General features: G+C 46.6%; 2 protein-coding genes across 2 annotated transcripts in view; one reads left to right on the top strand and one right to left on the bottom strand.

Annotated features, from left to right (window-relative positions):
• Positions 1-12,654, top strand: part of LOC119445158 (uncharacterized) — a 40,970-nt gene extending 28,316 nt beyond the window's left edge. Inside the window, exon 11 of the mRNA XM_049664901.1 lies at positions 12,385-12,654. Within this exon, the coding sequence (XP_049520858.1) occupies positions 12,385-12,654 (270 nt within the window). The remainder of the gene's footprint in view (positions 1-12,384) is intronic.
• A 3,164-nt stretch (positions 12,655-15,818) lies between these two features.
• LOC119445157 (neprilysin-1-like) lies at positions 15,819-17,747 on the bottom strand. Its single transcript, XM_037709481.1, has one exon. It carries the CDS (start codon positions 17,745-17,747, stop codon positions 15,819-15,821), a length of 1,929 nt encoding a protein of 642 aa, XP_037565409.1.
• Positions 17,748-22,804: the final 5,057 nt, after the last annotated feature.

Genomic DNA, 22,804 nt, shown 5'->3' with positions numbered 1-22,804 from the left:
CTGCTTTTGCAGGCACCTTAACTAGATGGCGCCACCATACTGGCGGAGGCACGGTAGCTCGGGCAGCTCGAGATCGCTTGACTGCGCGCCTCTTCTGAATCGCATCTGGTCGTATGCCCGTGCGCACGCTGCGTTTGCAGGCGCCTCACCTAGATGGCGCCACCATACTGGCGGAGGCTCCGGTCGTGTGCCCCTGCGCGCTTGCCTTATAGGGCATTTTTCGGCTGCCCGATAGCAAGCGCTTGCGTGGCTCAGTGGTAGAATATCTGGCTCCCACGCAGCGGGCGCGGGTTCCATCCCGGCGGAAATCGGGTACTTTTGCATTTCCGGCGATAGCGGTTACGCGGCGCACACCGGCGGTGGAGGCGCCATCGCCAACCGAAACGGCTATTGGAATGAGCCCATAACAGCTTACGCTGTAAAACTAACATTTCAAACTCATCAGCGAGGCCTATAGCTCGGGTGCTATAGAGTTCGCGAACGGTAATGCGTGTGTGCGTGCGTAGAAACGCGCTAAATGAGCCCGCGCAAGGAAGGAACGCAAAAAACGGTATTCGCATGGATACGCAGGCAATAGCGCACCATGCTTGTGAGAATAAGAGTAACGAAAAATAGTAAATTACTAGCGTAGTCAAGTGAAATACGTGTGTGCAGTGAGGCGCTTTTCACTCACAGTCAGTAGTGGTTTACAGCCATATGTATATGTGTTTATTCGACAATTTTTTAGTCTCGACAATACTTTATTATGAACAGAGCACAGTGAGAAGGTGTAAAGGAAGCAAGAGAAAAAGCAGAGACGGCTCTGTATAACGCCGCGATATTGTTGGCTTATTTCGCTTCAGAGATAACGTATACAGGAACAATTCTTGTTGTACGCTATCTCTTCAGTACAAACTTCGCACACGATGTACCTTAAGGTTCACCGTGAGTGAAGCTTGTTGCAAATTCAGACATTCGAAAGAAAAGCCATTCCAGCCAATATTTAAACAAGTATAAAAAATAAGTAAACAAATGTACATTTTTCTACATTGAAATGAATAGATAGGTACTGCTGGCCTAGCCATTTGCTCATTTGTCATGTAAAAGTTACTGCTGCAATAGCCTTGTTTTAATAATCCGTGAATCCTCTCTGAAATTACCAACATGTAACTGCTCATGATATCATAGTTATTGCTTAACCTGTGAGTTTTGACGTATACTAACAAGCATTCATGGCGCATGATGATGTTTGTTATTATATTGACAGGAAGATCGGCTTGAAAATTACTGTCTTTGATGCCCTACAACTATCGCTATTGATTCTACATATCCCTAAAATAGTTACTTTCGATAACAGTAAAACACGAAAAGTTTATGTTCTGGTGATTAGTTGCCTCTTTCATTGCGGAACTGCAAGTACGTAATTATTTATCAGTAAGTATAATTGCTGGGTACGAACCAGCGAACATACGCAATAAATATTCCTAAAGTTACTTTCATGTTAAAATTCGCTTATTGTTTGCGCTCTTGCAACACAAGAAGGTGAAAGAGGAGTTGCACATCCGTAATGCATCACGTTTGTTGTCTGACGTTCGCTCGTAATTATGAAATGAGACCTAAGTACACAAAGTTGCACTGTTAGCGTTTCATTTATTTTGGTTTGTCTTGTTTATTGCCGCGTATATTTCTTGCGTACCCTTTACCTACACGCCGGGGTAGCTTAGTGGCTTTGATAGGTTGGACTGCTAAGATGGAGGACGTGGGTTGGATTCCCGGCCACGGCGGCTTACATTTCGATGAAGGTGAAATGGAAAAAAATTTGTTGCAGTTTCACCCGAAAGGGGAAGCATCAATTGCGATAGCAAATTGGTATAGAGAGTTATACGGAGTAAGGATAGTAGTTTTATCAGCTGTATAAACTTGGACATGCAGCAGCGCCAGCAACGCGCAGAACTGTTGTCGACGCCGTCGGCGTTTTGCACGCGTTCGCACCGAACGCGCGCGGCGTTGGTGACTGTTGCCGGTGCCTCTGGGGGCGGCTCGGAGGTTTTCGACGAGATCAAAATGGGACACTCGTCGAACAGCGTCGGAAATCTTACCCACCTTCTCGCCTCGCAACGTTTTTATATAAATACGCATTTGGGGCCGCAGCTAAACGTGTCCTTCCTTCCCTCTCTGCCTTCACCCCACGGCCTTGCGCGCGAGGGAATAAGTCGCGTTTGCTCTCTATATATGGTGATTGTAAAGGAGGAAAGATACGCTTACTCGTAATTCTGCAGCCCTTCAGGGAGCACGGCGCAAATCACGCGTTTGCTCTCGGACGTGCGTTCGCTCCCCGTGAAAGCGCGCGTCCCTCGCGCCCTTTCACTCGCACCACGGTGCTCGCACATACAGCGTCCGGAGCGCGGCGACGATTTCATCGCCGTGGACGTCATACGGAACCTCACGGGGACGGCGACGCCGACGGCAGAAATCGGCTTTGGAGGGTCCATATAATTGCTATCGCAATAAAACCACCCGTGTACGTAGATTTATGTGCATGTTAAAGAACCCCAGGTGGTCGAAATTACCAGAGCCCTCCACTACGACGTCTCTCATAGCCATATTGTGATTTCTGGATGTAAAACCCCAGAAATTATCATTACTGTTATTACCATTTACCTGTGCTGTCAGTTCTTCATGATATATGGGTAAGTTCGACACGTTGAGATCGAGATTGGCATTCAACACGTTCTTATAGTCACACCCACACCATCAGAGGGATTTCTGACCGAAGTATGCGGGTTTGCACCGCACTTCATATTGTTATCGTTAATCGTGCGTGAATGCAAGTATGTCAGGTTGCTAATGCCATGACCCATCAGTGACCTTAGTCACACATTTGTGCCTTTCCACGCTATACTTTGGTATATATACCAAGTGAACGAGACGCGAGCGTTACGCGGTTTGTATTTACTTTTGGTACCGCGGCCCCCCGATGGACTCATTTCGCTTCCCAAGAGCCAGTTAATGATTTCGCCTTAATAAAGAAACACCAGAGCGCGGGACGCAGTCTTGTAAAACAAATCTAAAGCATGAAATAAAAGAAAGGAAGCGATAGGGTGTAAAAGCGTTAGCATGAGCTAGCCATATCTGCTACGTTCTCCTGGTTATCATCGCGATCTCCAGCTTATTTTCTTCTGCAGCACGTTCACGTTGCTCATTCCACGCATAAATGAATGTAGTACGCGCACGGAATGCGTTACCCCAACAGCCGCGTAAGCGCGGACCAAGCGAGCTAGAAAGATATAGACAAAATACCCGTATTCACAGCCGGCAAACGCGTTCTTGGTGCGGTGAGTCACTGCGGTATTACCTTGCCGTGACGTGGAATTTAATATATCTCAAATTGTCTCGATGTAGGCTAATAGCAGCCGAAATATCAGGCTCGTAGCAGACGCCCGCCGCCTTGGCGCGGCTTCCGCAGCGGAGAAAGCCCACGGGTCCGATACAGCAGCGCCGAGGTGCGGGAGTTCCCAAGAAAACGTCCTCGCTCCTCGCATGCATTCGTGCGGCGCTTTGGACACTCCCCAGTATTCTAGGTCACTCTAACCGTACTTTGAAAGCGATCTGCAGACGGCTCATACCTTTGTATGCGCTGTGCTTTCGCCGCTCAGTTTCCGTTGAAGCGATAGACCCCACGAACGTTCGCTCGCTGCTGCTGCGCTTGCTCACGCCAGCATTTTGACAGCGGTTGCCTGCGCTCGTCGAGTGGGATCGTCGAGAGTTTGCTTGTGCGCAAACTCTCAACGATCCCACTCGACACCATGCTTGTCAATTACGTTAGTAAGCGAATGTGTCCAAGCTTACACAGACGATAAAACTGATATCCTTACTCCGTATAGATCTCTACTAATTTGCTATCGCTATTGATGCTTCGCCTTTCGGGTAAAACCGACTTTTTTTCAAAACATGTTTCTCTCTCTCTCTCTCTCTCTCTCTCTCTCTCTAAAAACGCGTTTTTTTCTCTCTCTCTCTGCAACAGATACAAAAATTCCGGAGGCTCAAAGATCGCACGGGCGTCAGACCTCTTATGGACAACTTCAGGCCACCGCAGAAACTCAACGACCGCAGGATAATCTCCTCCTTCCCGCCTTTTTGACGTCGCGGGTTCGACGCCTACCCCGCGACTGATACTCGCATGATATATATCCCACATATTTTATCACACCAATGTTGCGCATATACACTGTATGTCAAGAGATAGCAAATCGTAACAGTTCTCGTTCGTATTGCATTTAAGCTACTTACGTGCGGTGACTGGTCATTCATAATCTGACACTAATCGTAAATGACAATTACAACTCGTATTCATATGCGCAGCGTATACGTTTTAGAGCATATTTCCGGGAGTTTTTTTTTTTTTTCAGAAGGCATGCTGAGGCATGGCCCTCTTTACTAGAATAAATACGCGACCTTACATGAACGTTGAAGAGCAATACGAGTGCGTGCGCAGACGCAGCGTGATGGTTACCAAGTGTCGAGAACTCTCGGACTGCACTATGGCGTTGATTTGTGATAAAATGTGCATGTACCTGCAATGCAATAACGATGGTCGTAGTTCGATTATCTCTCCCAGTGTTGTCCATAAGGCATGGAACGTATGAACGACAGTTTCGAGGCATTAACATGTAAGGGTACGCGGCCGCCAGCCACAGCTTCATGCTAAAAATATTTTACGTAAATCCGGCGCTAGTAGCTAAGCGCACCGCCGGTACAGCGCTTCTTCCATCATGTGAACGAGGGCTACAGCCGATAAGGATTTTCGAAAACCTTGTCGTCCTGGCATTCAAAAAAGGTTCCCATTTCTCGTTTTAGCTCGATATCGTCATCCCAACTTTGTTGTATAAAAATAGTTCGCATCGCTGTCTAATTTCCACCACATGGGAAACAAATTGCGCCCTTAAACGTAACCAAGGGTGTACATCGGTCGTACCCCGATGAGAGAGTCTCAGTTATAGACCTATAACTATAGACCTATAGAGAGTCTCAGTTATAGACTTAAAGAAAGCTTTTGACTCAATAAAGTACGATATCCTACTGGAGAAAGTGTCTAGATACGGGGTGCGGGGAGTTGCACTAGAGCTCATTAAAAACTACTTGAGTCACCGCTATCAAACCGTGCAAATAACGAATACCACATCATCAAAGTTAAAGTTAACACAGGGAGATTTACAGGGGTCAATACTGGGACCATTTTTATTTCTTGTTTACATTAATGGCATTGTAACTATACCCAACTCTCTGAACTTATTATGTATGTCGATGGATACTAAGATCTTTTTTTAGTCCACAGGTATGATAGATATGGAAACAAGAGCGAACACCTACCTTGCGTCCCTCTCGGCCTGGCTCAGGCCAAACAGGCTGCAGCTTAACATAGCAAAAACAAAGCATGTAATATTTCGTGCACCATACCACTAAATGGGGAAATCGTTTTAACCTTTGAAGGGTAACAGATAACCAGGGTTAAAGAGCAAAAGTTTCGTGGTGTTTGGTTCCAAGAGCACCTCTCACGGAATGAACAGTCGCGGGCAAAAGTTTGTGCACCAAAGATGCCACGATTTTATTTTTTTTTCTTCGCAGCCTCGGCATTCCGGCTTAAATCAAGAGCGCATGCCTACGTGCACGTGTTTGACCAATACAGCGTATTAAGCTAAGTCGAGGCCGCGAAGCTGCGGTTTATTTATTTATTTATTTATTTATTTATTTATTTATTTATTTATTTATTTATTTATTTATTTATTTATTTATTTATTTATTTATTTATCTATTTATTTATTTATTTATTTAAATAAATAAATAAATAAATAAATAAATATTTATTTATTTATTTATTGTACCCTCAAGACCGAGTTATTACAGAGGGGACTGGGTAACAAAAAAAAAAGAAAAAAAAACATACATAAGTAATTAACAAAGGAGCAAAAATGGTTTAGTTAATACAGCAAAATTGATTAGCTAATAGTATCAAGGAGCGATGATGTCGGATATGGCCGAACGAAACTTTGAGTTGTCCTTGATTGCAACAACTGCGCCGGGAAGGTGGTTCCATTCTTGAGAGGTTCTGGGAATAAATTATTCTTGACTGGTGTGGCAGTGAATTATTCCAACCTTATGGCTATGATCAATGCGAGAGGAAATGTAGGTAGGAGATGATATAAGATTATCGCGCAGGTAGGAATTGTGGAAATATAGTTTATGAAATAAAGCAAGGCGAGTGCACTTACGTCGGGCGGAGAGTAGAGGAAGTAACAAGGAATTTTTTGTCGAAGTTACGCTTGAAGTGCGACTATAATTATTAATTACTACAAATGAAACGCGCAGCATTGTTTTGGATTAGTTCAAGTGATTGAATCAGGGTTTGAAGGTGAGGGTCCCAGATGGATGAGGCGTACTCCATTTTACTCCTAATAAGCGTTTTGTATAAGATTAGCTTTAATTACATAGGAGCAGAAGAAAAATTTCGGCGAATATAACCTAGCATGCGGTTAGTGTTGTTGATTACCTTATCGATGTGTAACGACCAGGAAAGTGTCGAGGTTATGTGGACGCCTAGGTATTTATAGGATGTTATGGCTTCTAGGGGACTATCATTAAGATAATAGTTCGGTGGAGGAATATTTGCTGCGAGTTACACGCATACATTTACATTTACTTAAGTTAAGTTGCATTAACCATACGTCACAGCACTTAGAGATAGCGTTAATATTGTCTTGTAGGAACTTGTTATCAGAACTGTCTGAGTTTTCACGGAGGATAACACAGTCATCTGCGAAAAGGTAAATGCTAGAAGAAACATCATTGGGTAAATCGTTAAGGTAAATTAAGAAAAGACGAGGCCTAGAAATGATGCTTGGGGCACACCAGGGTCTACGGGGCTGAATGGGGATATATGGTTATTTGACGCAACGTACTGTGACCGATTAAGAAGAAAATGTTCAAGCCATGGATGAAAACAGGTTAGGATCAAGACTAAGTTTGGTAAGTTTAAATAGAAGTCATCTATGACACACTTTGTTGAAGGTTTTGGCGAAGTAAAAGAAAACACAGTGAATGGACCTTTGTCAAGAATAAGATGAAGGCTGTGAGTAAAAGGAAGAAGTTGAGTTTCGCATAACAAGTTTTTTCGGAAACCATGTTGTACTTTAGTGAAAAATGAATTATTGTGTAAGTGCTTTGCTAAATGTGAGTACAAAATATGCTCAAGAACCTTACAAGGAATGCTGGTGAGGGAAATGGGGCGGTAGTTGAGGGGCGAATTTTTGCTGCCGGACTTGTGAAGTGGAACCACCTTCTCGACCTTCCAATCTGCAGGGAGTTGATGGGTGTCTAGAGATTGCTGAAAAATTCTTGACAGTAGAACAGATGAATAAACAACAGTATTTTCCAGAAATTTTGCGTTAATCAAATCAGCACCAGGACTTGATGACAACTTTAGACCTTTACTTACATTTTCGACCCCAAGAGGTTCAATGATTATAAAATCCATAGCTGGGTAATTGCAACACTCAACAGTTGAAAGCACAGGATCAGTACATGCGACGAAGTTGTTACAAAATACAGAAATAAGTACATGGGGACATACATCATCGGGTACCGGTGAACCACTGGAATCGATCAGCGTGATCGCATTATCTTTTGAGGGGTTAATAACACGCCAAAACTTTTGGGGGTCATTCGCAAGCATTTTGGGCAATGTGTGTACGTGGAATGCATATGTTTGTCCAGTTTTATCGTTTGCCTTATAAGCATCCCCATTTCGAAGCCAGTGCACTTTTATTTGCTATTCGATACAATCGTTTTTTTCCGGCTGGAAAGCCTTTTTAACTGGGAGTTGAACCAGGGCTTCTTAAAATTGCATGATATTTCACTTGATGGAATAAACTTATCGGTGAGATCATATATTTTATTTTTGAAAACGATCCAGTTCTCATCAACAGTGCGATCATCAAATTGGCTGAAAAAAAATCAAGAAAGTTAGCTAGCTCAATATTATTATCGTCAAAATTTGCCCTGACATAGTGATAAATTACTATTTTTTTCAATAACTGGTTTTAACACAGGAGGCAATATGTTGGGCGAAAGACCCAGGTGATCGCTTAAGCCCAGTAAGCATGAAACATTGGTAACCATGTCAGGATGAGAGCATAAGATTAAGTCAAAGATGTTAGCAACGCTGGCTGAGATCCTTGTTGGTTCCAATACTAATTGCGATAGGGAAAATAAAGAGCAGAGATCACGAAAGTCATTACTTTGCGAAGAAAATGGAGAACAGCGTGGAACATCAGTAGTCCAGCATATGTCGGCGAAGTTGAAATCTCCCAATAATATAATGGGGTTTGAAGGATGCCGCAAAGTAAGTGTGTTAAGCACATCGTGAAGCTCATCGGTAAAAATGGCTGGGTAGGAGGGAGAGCGGTAGCAAACAACGATCGTAATTTTACGATGACCGATGTCAACGCAAGCACAGACAACTTCAAGGTTACAGTGAATGTGGACTTGACGACACTGCAAGGACTTTGAAATAGCGAGTAGTACGCCTCCGCCTTGGCGAGCAGTGCGATCGCAACGGAAGACACGGAAACGAGACAGGTCAAATATTTCACAATCTTGTACTTGAGGTTGCAGCCACGTTTCGGTTAATGCAATAATACCAGCATCACAGCTATCGACGAGCGAGTCAAGTGCCTCGCGCTTGCTAATCACACTTCTGGCGTTAGCAACGAGCACTGAGGCTTGTGCTGTTAAAGATATACCGTTGCCCCTCGCGCGTTCCTACGTGGCAGGGTGATGACACGGATTGTCAGGTACGCGTGCGTGATCTGGAACACCACTTTTAACCTGCTTAACGCTGTCACTTGTTGGATCATGCATGAAACATTCCCTATCAATGAAAAGCTTGTTAAAACGTAGTTTAAATGATGGGGAATCAGGCTGGTTTTTACCAAATTCGAGCAGCTTTTTCCTAGCGAGCCTTGTCGCAGGCGAGTAGTCCTCAGGTACTAAAATGTTGATACCTTTCAGCTTGGTGCGCGACGAAAGCAAGCTCGCCTTAACTTTAAAGTTCGATAGTTTCATTATAACCGGGTGGCACTTCGTGTTCGAAGAAGTCCCAATTCGGTGCGCCCGTTCAAATGAGTTTGGTGGTAAGGCACTTCCCCTCGCGGACGATAGAGCATCTAGAGCTTTCTGTTCAGTCTGCAGCCATGATTCACGGGAATCGGGTATGCCGTAAAAGATAAAGTTATTACGCCTTGATCTGTACTCCAAGTCATCCAAGCGCGAGACTATGGTGCCCTGCTGCTTTCCCAACCGCTCGGCGCTCTCTTGAATTATGGCGAAATCATTGCAAACAATGTCTAGTGCATCAGATTTACTTTCGAGTGATCCAAGGCGGCGGAAAATATCGGTTAACTTGCTTTCAATTGCGTTTTGGAGGCTAGTTTTCACAACCTTCATATCCGATTTCAACTCGGACTGACCTTTCGCAAGCTCGACTGTCATCTTCTTTATGATAAGACGGTGCTCATCTGATTAGACTGGAGTTCGGAAGCACTACTCGAGGCAGGGCCATCCTCAGTTGACTTCTGCACCTTTGGAGGCCCCGGGTTTTCCTCGACATCACCGCATTGCAACAACAGCAGCACTACATCGAGGCAATCACACACAGTAGCATGTAGGACAAGTGAGCATGGGAGCAGCAAAAGGGAGCGATTGTCATTCCGCTTAGCATACAGAGCCAAAATGTTACGCACATGCGGAGCGAACAAAAGTTGCGCATGAGGCATTGTGCAACGACTGCTGCTCACGTGCCCACTGAAGGAGTCGCTGATCAGCAAGCTGTTTTATTGCGATAGCAATTATATGGACACTTCAACCGGATTTCTTCCGTCGCCGTCGCCGTGAGGTTCCGTATAGATAAAATCTTCACCGCGCGCCGTATGCCCGAGCGGAAGCGTGCTGGGACGCGCGCTATCACGGAGAGCGAACGCACTCAATCTCCCACGCGCAAGCAACGAAGCGGGAAGCCAGCGCCGGAGGGAGCGGGGGGGGGGGGGGAAGGGGGGGGGGGCATTTCTACTGTGCCAACAACCGCGCTCGTCGCTCGACCGCACGGTCTCTTATCTCTCCCACGCGCAAGCAAGGAAGCGGGAAGCCAGTGCCGGAGGGAGCGGGGGGGGGGGGGGGGGGGGGGCGCACTTTTTCTCTGCCAACAACCGCGCTCGTCGCTCGCCGCACCGTCTCTTATCTCCACACGGCTCTGACCTTTATGCAATATGCGTTCGCCGCTCAGTTTCTGTTGAAGCGATAGACCGCACGTACCTTCGCCCGCTGCTGCGGCGTATATATGCGCTTGCTGCCAGCGTTTTGACAGTCGTTGTCTGCAGTCATTCAGTGTGATCTATTCATGTTTGTTTGTGCGCGCTCACACCACGCTTGTTCATTCAGTTAGTAATAGTCGGGCCACATTTTCCAACGCACGCTACACATGTAATGCTGCCCGGATCGGCAGTGCAGCGCTACAGGTGTGTCCCTTCGCACGCGCTGCCCACGGGAAGCGCTTCTCATCAACACCACCGTTTCACACGCGCCTTCTCGTGGTCATCCAGTCTCTCTTCATGTCGGTCTACTTACGCCGCAGCACACCTGCTTACTTAATCAGCTCATGTTTACTACAATTCATATTGCTACCAAGGCCGCTCACCTTACTTCGTATGACATTGCTGTGTTGCTATCGCATTCATTGCTTCGCCCTTAGGGCGAAACTGTGACATTTTTTTCCTTGTACCAATAAACATATCTCCATGGCCAGAAATAAATGTAAAACACGCTGTTTTAATTGTCTCTGATCTGGAATAATGTTTGGGCTTTGTGGCGATAAATAAATAAATAAATAAATAAATAAATAAATAAATAAATAAATAAATAAATAAATAAATAAATAAATAAATAAATAAATAAATAAATAAATAAATAAATAAATAAACAGGTTAGTATGTCCATTCAGTTATGAACTATGATGACCTGCTCTTAAGGCCTCCATGTTTATATCTTTTTCTTGAAACATGGTGTGAACTTTACAGAAAAACATTTTGGACTTGTAGCATTAATATTAAAGACACATCAGACTAGCCGTCATGGTTACAACTAATTGACTACGGATATTGACCTCTTTAGATGATGCGTTATATCATGAATATCACTGAAATATTTGTTACAAGTCAATCCGCTGGTTATTTAACCACAGGACCTTTTCACGTAACAAAGAACACAAATTAACCAGAAGTTATACAGAACAATGTCGATATTCTCGTCAAACTTGGTAGTTAACCTCTTGAAATAAATTTGTTTTTGCATTACTATCCATATACTATGGTGGCGTATGACATTGTTCTTAGTTGCGGGATGGTTACGTTTACATTCAGAGCTATGTTCAATTGCTTTTCTTGTCCCTACTGTAAGAACACGCAATGAGCTGGGTAGAGATGCCACGACTGAAAGGATTAGGGTAGGTTAAGCTTTTTCGTTGACTAGGCTGACGCCATGTCCATTCGAGGCCTGTTTTGTGACTCCCTTTAAGAACATGGTCTTCCTAGGTGATTTCACATGGGTTTGGCATATCTGAGCTCTCGGTATCTTGTAACAACTTAAAAAAATAGATAACTAGCCTTTCCCGCCTCCACGTGTTGTGGAGAGTCGCAAGGAGTACGCAGTTAATAATGAGGAATGAAGCCAGAATTAGCTGTACATTAGGTAAAATGAGTGGCACGGCTTAATTAACGCCAATAGACACGAAAATTTACCACATTGCATGGTACTCCTGTAAAGGGTGCACTGCCGCAAAGATAAGCTTGCTGAGGCAAAGCCGCCGTACGACACACTTTTGGGAAATTGAACAAGTCCTTTTGGAGTAAGCAGGGGTCACACGAGGCAATGGTGTCTAGAATGTGGCTTCCAGGGTGCGCACTAGAACCGCGATTTACTCGCCAAGTATGCAAAATTATATGTACGGGCATTATTAATGGCAATATTGTCGAAAATCAACCACATTGCACCACAGACCGCACTATCTCAAGGATCGACCCAGCAGGCCTCTTGATTAAAAAAAAAAACAAAATGGTCAACCAAGTGTCGAGGCTAAGGAAGACAAGGTCGACGTAAATGCGCGTGAAATACCATACGAATAACATGCGAAAATAATTCATAATGAACACGAAACAGAGACAGAATAGAGATACTTAATCAACAGTTCATCATCGAATCACGTGAACCATCATCTACGTCGACCTTGTGTTACTTAGCGTCGACAATTGTATAACCATTTACGTTCTTTTTTTTTAAACTGGTGTCTTCTTCTCGCAGGCGTCCCGGGTGACAAGCCTTGCGGTCCTCAGCCCGACACTGCCACGCCGCCCGGTCCGCGGTGACGTCAGCAGGGTAGCCAGCCCGATTACCGCAGCGTCTCTGCGGAAACCTCGCGCCGTTTTGTCTCCGACCCGGCCTCCTGGCTCGGCAGCGCCTAGTCGCGTGGGTAGCCCCACGGAAGGTTACGCCCCCGCGAATCGTCCTGCCCGCTTTGTGGCACCTAGTCGTGCTGGAAGCCCCACAGTCGCCTACGCGGCCGCGAAGTGACGCCGTTAGCGTCTGGTACTGTTGTCATGAGATCGGTCTTTTCACTCGAACAAACTTATGTATTAACTAAATACTGCTGTGCTGAATAAGACCAGCTTAGTCGTGTGGCATTGTATATTGTTATTTGTAGAAACTGTTTGACTGTTTCCAGACTTGTAATGTACCAGATGCCTCAGGTACCAAAGCGAAAGTTAAGAAAATAAATTCGCATATTTGAATAAATTCGATCCCACGTATGTTACATTGTGCTTTTTTTTTCTTTAGCTGCCGAATTTTTTTTTTTAGACTGCCCGTGGAAGAGCACACAATTCTAACTCTTGCTTCTTAATTACTCCATGAGGACGCCATTATTTCTATGAAATATCGATATGCCTAATTGAATAATTACCATAGTTAGCCTAATTGTGTATTTAAATATTTACTTCACGGCATATTTGAATCTACGCATTGCAGGCGGTGAGTACGCATGGTGCATCCACTTGAAACGAATTCCCAGAACTAAGCCAGTTCTGAGATGATAATTTTCAGTGTGCGACGAAATGCATTGGCGTTCCAGTTACTTTTGCTGCTTGAATGCATAAAAAAGCGTTTTCCTAATAAAAAAAAATAAGTGAAAGAGCACTGCATCTTTACCGGAAGTTTGACCGCGTGTATCTGAAAATCGGTGCCATCGTGAAAATTTGTTTTCAGTCAATATGCCTTGCATACTCACTAGCAACAATTCGTAGATTTAAATAAGTGACATAAATCAATTAATGAAACAATAATTAGGGTATTTGTGTTAAATGCTTCATTACGCATAGTCATTTCTCATGGAAGTAATGGGCGCGTCATCGAGTAACTTAGATCAGGAATTAGAACTGTGCTGTCCACCACCGGTAATGCTTAAAATTTTGGTGCAGCTAAAAAAAAAAAAAAAAAAAAAAGTTACCGAAGTGTCTCGAGTTCACATTTCCTCCTTCACTTCTATGCAGCTCAACGACTCTCGCTCAGTGCACGCTCTGGTTCCATTTTGTTCTCACCCCTTCGTCTATGCGTGCCCCTCCGCACACGCGCGTACCCATTCCGGGGAATTGGCCAAGGATCTTCACTTACCCAGTGTCACAAGCACAGTTGCGCATGCGCAGTGACCCAAGTTGTCTGTTCGGGAAAATACCCCGTATCACACGCCCAACTGGACATATTCAGTGGCCCAAGTTTCCGGGCACAAACCCAGTGGCGCCGACTAGGGCTGGCCGATCCGGGAGATAGTGCAATAGTAAACTGTACTTTACTCGGCGAGAGAGCGACAAAGCAGACGCGTTTATCTCCAGGAAAGAGACGCGTTTATCTCCAGGCGTAGAAAAGTTACTCCTGATAACAAGGTAACTGCCTTCACACTTGTACGGGCAGTAAAGATGGGAGGGCTGTCTTGTGAGCGAGCTGTGTTTGCAATAAATAACTGCTGAAATGCGATCAACTACACAGTACTGCGCACGAGCAACGTATATAATGTGCTTTTTTCCCTTTATTGTTTGAGCAGCCGAAGCATAGCTGAAAGTGCACTGAACATTTCAGTCTTCACGCACCAGATTTCAGCTGAGATAATCTAAAGCTGGTCTGGTACGTTGGAATAAACCGCCTTTTCAGTAGTTGCGGTATTTAGGATTAGTTGTGCGCCGCGTGGTTTTTCACACCACGCACCACGCCAGGAATCTTGGAGATCATTTTATTGGTGGGAGAGATCTTCTTTCTGGGGTTTTACGTGTTAAAACCAGTTCTGCCTGTGAGGCACGCCGTAGTAGAGGGCTCCGGATTAATTTTGACCACCTGGGATTCTTTAACATGCACTACAACGCAAGCACACGGACGTTTTTTTTGTATTTCGCCTCCATCGACATGCGGTCGCCGGGGCCGGGATTCGATCCCGAGATCTCGTGCTCAGCAGCGCAACGCCTTAGCTGACTGAGCCACCCCAGCGGGTATTGGTGGGAGATAAACATGCTTTAATAAGATGGGGGGTTACTACATTGCAGATAGAACATTGTACAACTGACATTAAATACTGAATATGTGCCGGGAAAAATCTTTGCTTAACACATTTCCTTAGCAAGCAAAATTATCTACCGATTTCTACTGTAGCACAGTTGAAAGTACACTGAACACTTGAGTCTTCAGGCATCAGATGTCATCCGAGATAATTGCAGATGGAACATTGTACTACTGACATTAAACACTGAATCTGTTCCCGGCAAAATCTTTGCTTAACATATTTGCTTTGCGAGCATCTACGAGTATTTCATTTATGGCCTGTGACAGGCACTGGGTGCGAGATACTCTATCAAGACAGCAGCAGCAGCGGTAAGTCGAAAGAGGCGGCACAAAAATTGCGTAGGTCCAACGCACATCAGGCCGCGCAACGACTAGCAGCATAATAGACGGCCGAGCGATGTGCAGCCAGTGTCGAAATATCACGATGCTCTGCTCCACCTGACCTTATTTTACGTTATGACGTCATACATATCCTGGGAAATGGAACCGAAACTTCGCTGCAAAAGCTAATAAAGTTATTGGGGGTGTTCTGAGGTTCGCCAATATTTTATTTCCTGGGTCTCTACATCTGAAACCTTCATTACACACACACACTCGTCATGTGTCTCTGTACTGGTTTCTCTCAATGGCTTCACTCGTTTAGTCAGTTGTGAGCTTCATGTAGGCATTTTAGCTTAGAGCCTAATTAACTTTGAAATTGAAAGACCCACCGAGCCAACTTGTTGCCCCTACTTCACGCCTTTAATGAGCGTCAAATTCCAAAAGGCGACAAATGCAAGTCATTGCGAGTTCAAAAAAGCGCTTAACTGCAGCCCGACGAAGAAGCATGGCGAAGTTAACGACCTTTTGTATTGCGGCGCCAAATTTGAAGCGGCGCGTGCTAATAGACTGTGAAGCGACAAGAATCTCACGGTTATGTTTAGTCTTGCGTCTATAGCTACTACCATTGCTGTAAGGACGCAAATACGAATGTAGGTGCCTCTGAGAAGGCATGTCTCAAATATCTTACAGCGACAGCTACAGACACCGATTAGTAAGTTCAAGATGAAGCAGGCACATTTATAAGTAACACCACATGGGGGTGGATGCCACTTCACGACAATCAACTCTCGGAGTACCGTGAGAGTCTGCAGTCAAAAGAGCTCACACTCCGCGACAGGATTCATCGGCGAGCCGAGCGGGCAGTTAAAGGCATTCGCGAAAGCCTTCACGTGCGGCAGGAAGTCACTGCATTCCGGCTGCGAGAGGCCCCCGGTCCAGCTTCCGTGGCACTTGGCGTAACAGAAAGATACGAAGAAGAGCCGAGACCCAGTCAGAGTGGGCAGCCCTGGCAGGCTGTCGCTCGTGGACGCGTTGCCGAAGGCCTCGAACAACGGCCGCGTGGCGGCGGCGGAGAACGTGGACAGCCACTTCACCGGATTTCTCCCTAAAGTTTCGAGGGAGACGCCAGTGCAGTTGAGGAATCGGTAGAGTGGGCTGTCCGCGGAGATGACTTGCGGTGCCAGGGCCCGCTCGCTCAACGCGTAGGCAAAGTGCGAACCGACGCCCGCGTAGTTCATCGCCGGGATACCACGTACGCCGAAAAAAGGGAACGAGAACGCGTACGGCATGAGCGCCAAGTTTCCGTCCGTGGAGAGCGTCGTGAACGACAGCTTCGCGATGGACGCCGCGGCGAAATGCGTCACGTCCTCCCTGTACGGAACGGCGGCCGCGATCCAGTTGTCCACCAGCGAGTCCGTCATGTCTGCGGGACTGGTAGCCGACGATCCGCTACTATTGATACGTTCGTCGAAGACGGCGAACGCGCTGACGGCGAAGTCGCGCTCGGTGACGGCGAGCATCTTGTCGACACTGACGTCGTCCCTGTAAGGCCACTGCTGCAAACGAGCCAAGAAGGAGCTGCGGACGCCCCAGAGGAGCTTTAAGGCCTCCGCTCTGATGTCGCTGTCCAGCACGTGGTTCACGGACGCGTTGAATGCAGCTGTTCCCGAGAGCAGGTAGGCCTTGCTGAAGCAAAACGCGCCGTGCCAAAGGGCAGCCGTCTTATCGCTTCCGTAATAGTTGTTGATGAGTCGACGGTTGGTGTACAGCGCCGCCACCTGGATGGTCAACCAGGAGACGAACTGGTGGAGCTTCGACTCTCCGAGGTAGTTCCATAATGTGAGGAATTGCGTCACGTAAAACGGATGGGTGGTTAGAAATGAAAGTTTTTTTTCAGCGATGCCGAGAGAACGCAACGTGGCGTTCCAGCGGGCTTGCGTGAGACTCGGCACCATGTTAAGAAGGGCCCCGTCTATCCGCTGCGGTACTACAGAGCCGTTTACCAGACCGATGAAAAGGAAAATCATAGCGGAAGCCTCGGTGTCTTGAGTCTCTTTGAAGGTAACGATGCGACCGGATTCCTTATCGTTCACCGCGAATTCCGAGACCAGGTTGTAGAAATATCCTTTGGCCGTCTCCGGTTTCTGCCTGATCTCCAAATATTTCTTCACGGGCCCACTGTCTACGGAGGGCCGCATGACCAGCGTGATGGAGTCGCCCTTCTCAATGACGTCGATGCTGAACAGGACGTTCCACCGGAGATGCACGTGGACGTAGAGGAACGTGCGCAACAGGTCAGCTGCGGTGCCGGACACGACGGGCCACGTGATGCCGGCCTCGGCGAGGGCCCTCCTGACTCGCGGCATCTCGTCGCGATCTCCCCGAAGCACACTCGCGCAGCTGCGGTAAAAGGCCGCCGAGCGTTCGACGGCAGACTGGCCGTGCGGTGGCACCACCAGTGCCCGCACGAAGCTCGACATGCTGTCGAACGTCGACATGAAGGCTTCCTCGGCCACCGAGAACTCGTGATTTCGGCGCCAACCGTCGCACACGTAGCCCGTGAAGTCGGCGCACGGATCCACGGACTCGTTGATCGACTCTCGGAGACGCAGCGCGTACTGTGTGCAATCCTCGCTTCTGCAGCCGCCATTTGCAGCTAGACGCGTTCCGCCGAAACCGATGAACAAGGCCATCACCACGCCCGCGACGATCACGACTGCTGCCAACGCAATGACCACCATGGCCGGCCGCGATAGATCGCTCCCCACAGGCTCCTGGGCGTGCGAGAAAACGTGTTTGAACGGCAAGTATACGGCCGGAACCAGTGGTTGTCATGGAAACTGTAGAATAATTGCGACGGCACTAGCGCTTTTGAATATCGCGTTGCCCTGTATACGCACGTTTGGTATACGCCTTAGCCGCCCCATCCTCATATTCGAACACGACTACATGATTTCTCTCCTTTTTTGCTACCATTACGCACTACTGGTAATGTGTATTTATGTACCGTATTTACTCCATTGTAACGCGAGCTTTTTTCATAATTTTCGTTGCTGGAACTCGACCCTCGCGTTACATTCGAATAAAGGCAAACATTTACGATTTTCTATAAAATATTCTAGGTTCGCAGCTTCTAATGGTACGTTGGCAACCTGTACCTTTATGTATAGATTCAATCCATAAACAAGTCGACCAAAGTCAAAACGTTTTTGTTGGAATCAATGTAACTTTTCCATTTTCACTGTGCTTATGACTGGTGTCACCGTTACCGCGCCTATCGCGCTTCGACTTTGTTCATTCCCAACGTCATGGCGACGCAGAGCATTCAGAATGACGACCGCTTCAAGAGACGGATAATTTAGATGGTCGAGTAGCTGGGAAAGTTTTTTTTCCCAGCTACTCGTCGACTCGTTGACGTCGAGCCGTCGAGCCGTCGGCTGTGGCTCGACGGCTCGACGTCAACGAGTCGACGATTCTCGAATGGTGACACCAATGCGAGGCCCTCTGTAAATGCGGGACCGGTAGGAAGGGTCTCGTAGTGGCTTGGTACTGTCCCCGAATGAAATGGTTGTGCGGTCTTTCATACAGTAGGTACTTAATCTCAGACGAGATTCGTGGCAGGGATGACTTGATTCTCGGGCGATAACTTTTGAAAATAGTTTCACTTTCGCTAGACTTGGCTCACTTCGGCATCTGACTTCTCGAAGAATATTACCGACAGCGGCCTCGGCACTGATAACGAGCCTGCACGCATCGCCAGAAACACTCTTCGGGGACGCTTTCGGTGCCGAGGCAAGCGAAATTTTCGAAAGTGGAACTGTCTCCCAAAGTTATCACCGGAGAATACCACCTAAAGAAATCTACGTTTTCTTCTCAGACGACAATGATAAGTAAAGAGAACTCGTTCACGAATTCGTTCTTTGAATAAAGGTACCATTTCTCGTTCCCTTCATCTCGCGTTACATTCGCGATCTTATTTTATTCCTTATTATTTTTATTTCCCGGACTGACAAGTCGATCCTCGCAGTACCATCGTAGGTCACGTTAGATTCTAGTAAATACGGTATATCTTAGCCCTGTAATGAACAAGTACTGAGCTGAGAGTATCAATAAATTGTGGTAACTATAGAAGTTCTCTGCATTGCAATTTTGAAATACCTTTAAATTACACTAAATAGCGACTCCAAATGACTTTAGAGTTGTAAAGTATGACATAATTTAAGTACTACTCAATTAAAGTATAACTTCAATAATTAAGCGATGACGGGACGCACTGTTTCTTCCAGTACTTCATCCAGGTTATCGGGAGTTTCTAGGTTGAATATTGGTTTTCTTGAAATGAAGTGTTGTCCTTCTTTGTCTTTACCGATAAACGTTTATCTGGACTCGAGCAGACACCGTCCCAGTTTCCGACGTCAGGGAGAGTTAGTGCGTGAACGTCATGGAGCATCTGCATCCACCTTACCTTTTTTTTCGCATTTTCTGGCTTACCGAGTCCCTTGTAACGCTAAAAGTGGCGTTTTCGTGGTATCAGAAGAGTAATTTAATTAAGCAGCTCAACCCAAACATTCCCCTTAAGTCTCCCTTAACAAGCTTCACGTAAAACGTTTTGACGTCACAAAGCGCCGGTTGTCTGCCCTGTGACTACTGTATGTTACGGAAGCAGAGAAATGGAAAGGGTAAATATGCCGCATTTATTCGATGTTCGCAGCCGTCACCAAAGAGCGCCTTGTTTTACAGATGTACAACGAAAGACGAAAGTGGGCGCACGGTTTGGACCGGCGAAGATGAAAGTTGTAGAGGTGTGACACTATCAATGTTAGGAAAAATTAGACGTGCAGACACAGGCATAGGAAGCGGGAAACGGACAACGCAAACTCAGACAATCAACTGAAGGGTCGCACAGTGGCGGAAAAGAGGGTTTGCGAAGCCCTACGCAAACGATAACTGCTTATGCATGATATGTAATCTTCATGTAAGATAAAGGAAGGCTGGCTAACCCACGCACTTCCGCTGTTATTGGTATTCCAGGCCTCAACCGTAAGACGCGCTTATTCGTTCTTACGTGTGAATAAAACTATACTGTCATCAAATCTGATACAATGTATAGTACCTCGGAGCCTGTATCGTGTGAGTGCGGGGTTGTGGCGATGACCGTCGCGAGTTCCATAAAGCCCAAAGTACGGTTGCAGGCGCGAGCCAGCGCACTTCTACCGGCCTAGCTATGCGAGGATGCGGGCGGGTCAGCAGCGGCGCGGACATATCCACCGGCAATTGCTAAGCTGCATTGTGCATTGTTTGTCGTTTTAAGCCAATCAGAGATGCTGTAACAGCCTTGCAAGCCAATGGGAACTGAGAAGATGGTAATATTGTAGAACACGGCAGTGTCCTGAACATGCTGGTTCTACAGCCAAATTCTACAGCCTTTCGTCCTTAAGTGTTGTTTACCATTAGCAGGCCACCTTCCCTAATGATATGCCCGTAATAACGACTGCCTGCTGCCAGGTCTTACGATCAGTTTCAGCGTAAGTTTTTTTTTTTTTTTTTTTGAGAGCGCAGCTCTTAGGTGCCCGATCCTGCGGCGAGCGTCGGCGTGGGCGACGGCTGCGTAACCGAGCGAACGAGCACAGCGAAAGCTGAAAGCGAACGCGGATCGCAGGGGGGTATGAAAGACGCGAGAAGGAAAGCGGAGAGGAGCGGTGCAGCGTAACCATGAGGCGGAAAGCGGAGGACAGTACGGCGAAAGCGTGAGAAGAAAGCGTAGTGCGGCAACTATCCCTACGAGATGGCGCCAGAGTAGCGCCCGTCGTCTGGTAGATTTGTCGGCGGCGGCTGCTGTGAATCCCGCCCACACGTCACCCACGCGCTGGCTCTCGCGATCTCCAGATTAGCGGGGCAATCGCGCCACCCTTCACTCCGTTTGCAACGTGCCGCATGAGACAGGTTGTCCGCACCAGTCTATATATCGTGAAATAAAAACGCGTCTACAGCTGCGCTCAAATGTTGACTAGGGAAGTATCGTAATCGTCGGTGCAATTTTTAAAAATCTTTATTTTTTTACGAATACGATCCTGGAGAAGAAATTTCGGATAAGGGCGCTCACGCTGGGTCGCGTTGCTGTGCAGCTGCGACCACGTGACCGACAGAATCGAATCGGGGGATGTGGCTGTGTGAGCGTCTCCTTGGCGAGGTAGAGCGCCTTCATACTAAGGGGTGGGTTTAGGGTGACGGAGTTATTGCATTCACATCTGCAGCACGACATTGACCGTTCGGTTCCTTTCCGTTCTGCTCCATCCGTCCCGTTCCGTTCCGTTCCGTTTTGTTCTGTCTAGCCGCCGACGTACGTCTTGGTGCTCTCATGATAGTTTCGTTATATTGGTATGCACCAAAATTGGTATAGAATGGCAAGAGTATGAAGAACATAAATTATAGGTCATGACATGAATTTCATGACATGCGTGTCATGTAGGTCATGAAACAGCCGCCTACGTCTTGGTACTCTCATGGTCGTTTCGTTAACTTGGTAGGGATCTGCGTGCTTTTTCTATTTTTTTTTCTATTTTTTTTGTCAAGGCCGAGTGCACCCTGAATTAATGGTCCCTCCTAGTTAATTTCATTCGTTCATGGCAACTTGCAGCTACGGCGTCGTGTATGTAGCGGCTTTATTCTTCACCGGTGGAAATTGCCGTGTTAGGAAACTTCTTTTTTTTGTACGCTGACTTCAGAACTACAAAAATGAAATTTATAAGCATATGGAGGCACTATCATGATATATTTAACATACCTTTGGCTCACCAGGGCTGCGATTGTAAGGAGCCAGTCTCGGACTCGTGCATCCACCAGTCGGTGACGACATCGCCTTGATCGATGTGGAAGATGGCGAGAAGTCTCGCATGGCAGACAACGCGCTCGTGGGTGGCGGGAAATGCCACGAATCCGTCTTCGCACTGCCCGGCAATGAGGAACTGGCATAGTCTCGGAGTCCAGTCATTCGACGCCATGGACTCATCGGTCCTGAGGGACTCGTCGGTCCTGAGGGACCGGTCGTGGTGGACTCTGGACTTGGGCTCTTGCCACTGCCAAGTTTGCTGCTGGGCAGCCCCCTGCAATTCAATGGACCGCCTTGCTGGGCTAGTTTGTTCGTAGTTTCAAGTTCAACGAGCGCACACCAGTCACGGAACAATACAGGGTAGGCAAAAGACCAGCTTTGACTCTCGTAACTAGGTTTGGTCGGAGCAAACTAAATTTGTTCGGAGCAAACAACATACATATAAAGAAGAAGCGTAAGTGAGCAGGCCGCAACGCGCTTAAGAGGCAAGGAACTTGTAGTCGTCTTGCAATGGTTGTCCTTATCCAAAGCAAGAAGACTATGCAGGGTGTTCAAAATTCTGCTTTATGGTTTTCTTAAAGCTAGGCACTGGAAGGCACGCGAAGACCACCTGTGCGATTAAGTTATGTGGCCAAGGGAGGCACAAAGTGAGATGATAATTACTGCTGTCAGCAGCCCAATCAACTAAATTTGAATAATTAACTTTTTGTTGACTGCAGTAAGTGGGTATTTTCGTATTGACTATATAGTTAGAGGCAGTCGTGTTTCTACACAGTATCAGTTGGAAGAATTATTCGAGCCTGTCTGTGCTCTGTTATGTCTCAAGACAGGAAAGGGCGCATTCTTTTGGTGTTACCTCCGAGGCAGCCCATTTCATCAGCTCCGTCAAGACAGCGACAGTACCCGACACCGACAATGACAAGCTGATCGTCCCAGAGATGCCACTGATTGATGCGAGAGCCATCAATC

This window comes from Dermacentor silvarum, chromosome 3 (assembly GCF_013339745.2).
Source record: "Dermacentor silvarum isolate Dsil-2018 chromosome 3, BIME_Dsil_1.4, whole genome shotgun sequence".
Lineage (NCBI taxonomy): Eukaryota > Metazoa > Arthropoda > Arachnida > Ixodida > Ixodidae > Dermacentor > Dermacentor silvarum.
Note: the sequence above shows the minus strand (reverse complement) of the source record. Positions and strands in the feature narration are given on the sequence as shown.